Source organism: Propithecus coquereli, unplaced genomic scaffold (genome assembly GCF_000956105.1).
Source record: "Propithecus coquereli isolate 6110/MARCELLA unplaced genomic scaffold, Pcoq_1.0 Scaffold143, whole genome shotgun sequence".
In the NCBI taxonomy this organism is placed as follows: Eukaryota; Metazoa; Chordata; class Mammalia; order Primates; family Indriidae; genus Propithecus; species Propithecus coquereli.
In genome coordinates, this window is record NW_012138636.1 from 3,243,497 (window position 1) to 3,245,886 (window position 2,390).

General features: G+C 39.1%; 1 protein-coding gene across 1 annotated transcript in view; it reads right to left on the reverse strand.

Annotated features, from left to right (window-relative positions):
* Positions 1–993: 993 nt before the first annotated feature.
* The window catches only part of SGCB (sarcoglycan, beta (43kDa dystrophin-associated glycoprotein)), a 27,287-nt gene continuing 25,890 nt past the window's right edge, over positions 994–2,390 (reverse strand). Inside the window, exon 3 of the mRNA XM_012639903.1 lies at positions 994–1,313. Coding sequence (XP_012495357.1) covers positions 1,110–1,313 — 204 coding nt within the window. The 3' untranslated portion in view covers positions 994–1,109. The remainder of the gene's footprint in view (positions 1,314–2,390) is intronic.

Here is a 2,390-nt window from a genome sequence, read left to right on the forward strand (position 1 = left end):
TTTGTAGTATAAAATTTTGCAATTGGCTTAAGATAGTTTAAACTCCGACAGTGATTTCTTTTTTGTCTGACATGAGATTTATTTTTCTTTTAACTAGAGTAAGCATACTTGTTTTGTTTAATTCTTATCTTCTTAGGTAAGTTTAAATTAATCTTTACTCATCTTTCTAGAGTTTTAAATAATTGAAAAGTCAATGCAGATAATGAAAAGAACACGGCATTTGGAATCAGGTACCATGAATTCCTTCTAGGTTTCAATCACACCTGAATTCCAATCCCAACTCTGCTGCTTACTGTGGGATGTTGGACAAGTTTCTTAACTGTTCCGATGTCAGTTTCTTAATGGGTAAAACTGGGATAAGAACGCCTACTTGCGGAGCTGTGGTGAGAATTAGAGATACTAAACATGCAACACCTAGGACAGTGCCTAGTGTGTATCAGATGCTCAATAAATGACAGCTATCATTATTACTTAAAGCTGAGATTATGTTTTAGTTCCTAACACATTGTGAACACTTAATATTTATCATTATTTCAAGTAAACATTCCATTACAGGATATTTTCTTCCTAGTGCAAAACTAGGAAACCATAGTTTTGATCTCACATACGTAAAATTGTTTAATGACTTCACTTGCTTGTGAAAATATGGCTCAAAGTTAATGCACTAGAAATCGGTGTCTTTCCTTCCAAAAGCCAAGAGGCAGAGCATGAAGCACGGGTGGTGTACCTTTTAACATCTTAAGTGGGTCTATGCTCATTACAGTCACCAAAAGCTACTTATAGTGCATCTAAACAGTGCTTCGGCCCTTTATCCTTTAGAAAAGGGAGAGTGGAAGTTTAAAAACACTTATTTAAAGATTAATTTTGATTTTATTCACTTCTCACAATTGTTTTAGAGAACAGTAATCTGAAGATCAGTGCTACTTAATAAATGTGTTAGAGTTTAGGCTCTCGGAACATTTTAACTATGGAGACTACAGAACAGAGCAGCGCTCTGCAGTTCGAATAATTACAGTGAGTTATTGCAAACTCTGTAAAAATAATGATTTACATGCACACTCTTACAAAAAGGTCAAGATATGAACATGTCGATGACCTCTGGGGTTCTCCTAATGCGTGTTCCCACAGGGGTTGTCGGATATCTGACAGCCCATGTTCTGGCCAGTTACTTGCACCTTGAAGAGGGTCCCGTCGGCACACACGCAGAGCTTGTAACGCACCCAGTCCCCGGCGCCCAGCTGGTCTCCACTGGAGGAACTGGGTAGGCGGGTGGTGCTGACCATCACAGTCCCATTTAGGATGATACTGTTTTCCTAGTAGGAGAAGAATAATATGCTTTACTTACCTCCATGAATGAGTATACAACAAGCTCAATATAAAAAACTTAGTGGAATATTAATAATAAAAGAAGGCAGTAAGAAAGAGTAAAGTCATGAGCAAAATAACAGCAAAAACAAACAACAACACTAATATCAAGATTCGCCTAGCGATTCTTAGCTTATTTAATCCATAATGTATGTCAATAAACTTGTAACACAATTTATTTCTCAATTATTAGTTAAAATTCCATCAAAATTCCTAAGTACATAATAAAGCTGATCTTCGTAAAGTTGCAGATCATTTTCATTTAAGTCCTAAGAGGATTATAACAAAGTTGCTGCTTGATAAGTTTATGATGATGAGAAGGAAAAGACTTTTTCTCCTAGAGGGAATTAATTTTAATTTCCAGTGTTTTTGTGACACCATAAATGAAGGTTCAAACCATATAATTTTGAAGACCAGGCACTCAAAGAAAACCAGATGTTCTTTATTTCAAACCCGATGTTTTAGAAACATTCTTGTAGGTCCTTAAAATCCTTTCTAGGGACTCCTAAGCCTCTCTTTCCCTTCCTCCCCCCTTCTCCCCCTTTCTTCCTTTCATTCACTCAACAAATAAGAATTAAGAGCCTCCTGTGTGCCAGGCACTGTTCTGGGGGCTGAGGATACAACAGTAAATAAAATAGGCAAAGTCCAGGTTGACATTTTAATGGGGCAGAGGCAGACAGCAAACAAATGAACACGTAAAACACAGGACGTCAGATGGGATCAGTGCTACAAGGAAAAATAAAGCAGGGTGAGCAGAGAGCGTGAGCCCAGGCGGGGAGTCTGTGTCATGCAGGTGGTCAGTGAGAGTGGAGGAGGTCAGCTGTGTGGGTGACTGGGGAAATGGTGCATGCAAAGGCCCCAAGGCAAAGACGTGCCTGGTGTTCTTAGGGACAGTTAGGAGGCCGGTATGGACAAAGCACAGAGGGTGAGGGGGACATGAGTAAAGGAAGTAACTGGGGCAAGACATGTAAGGCCAGGGAATGGACTTCACATTTTATCCCAAATTAGATGGGAAGCCATTGGAG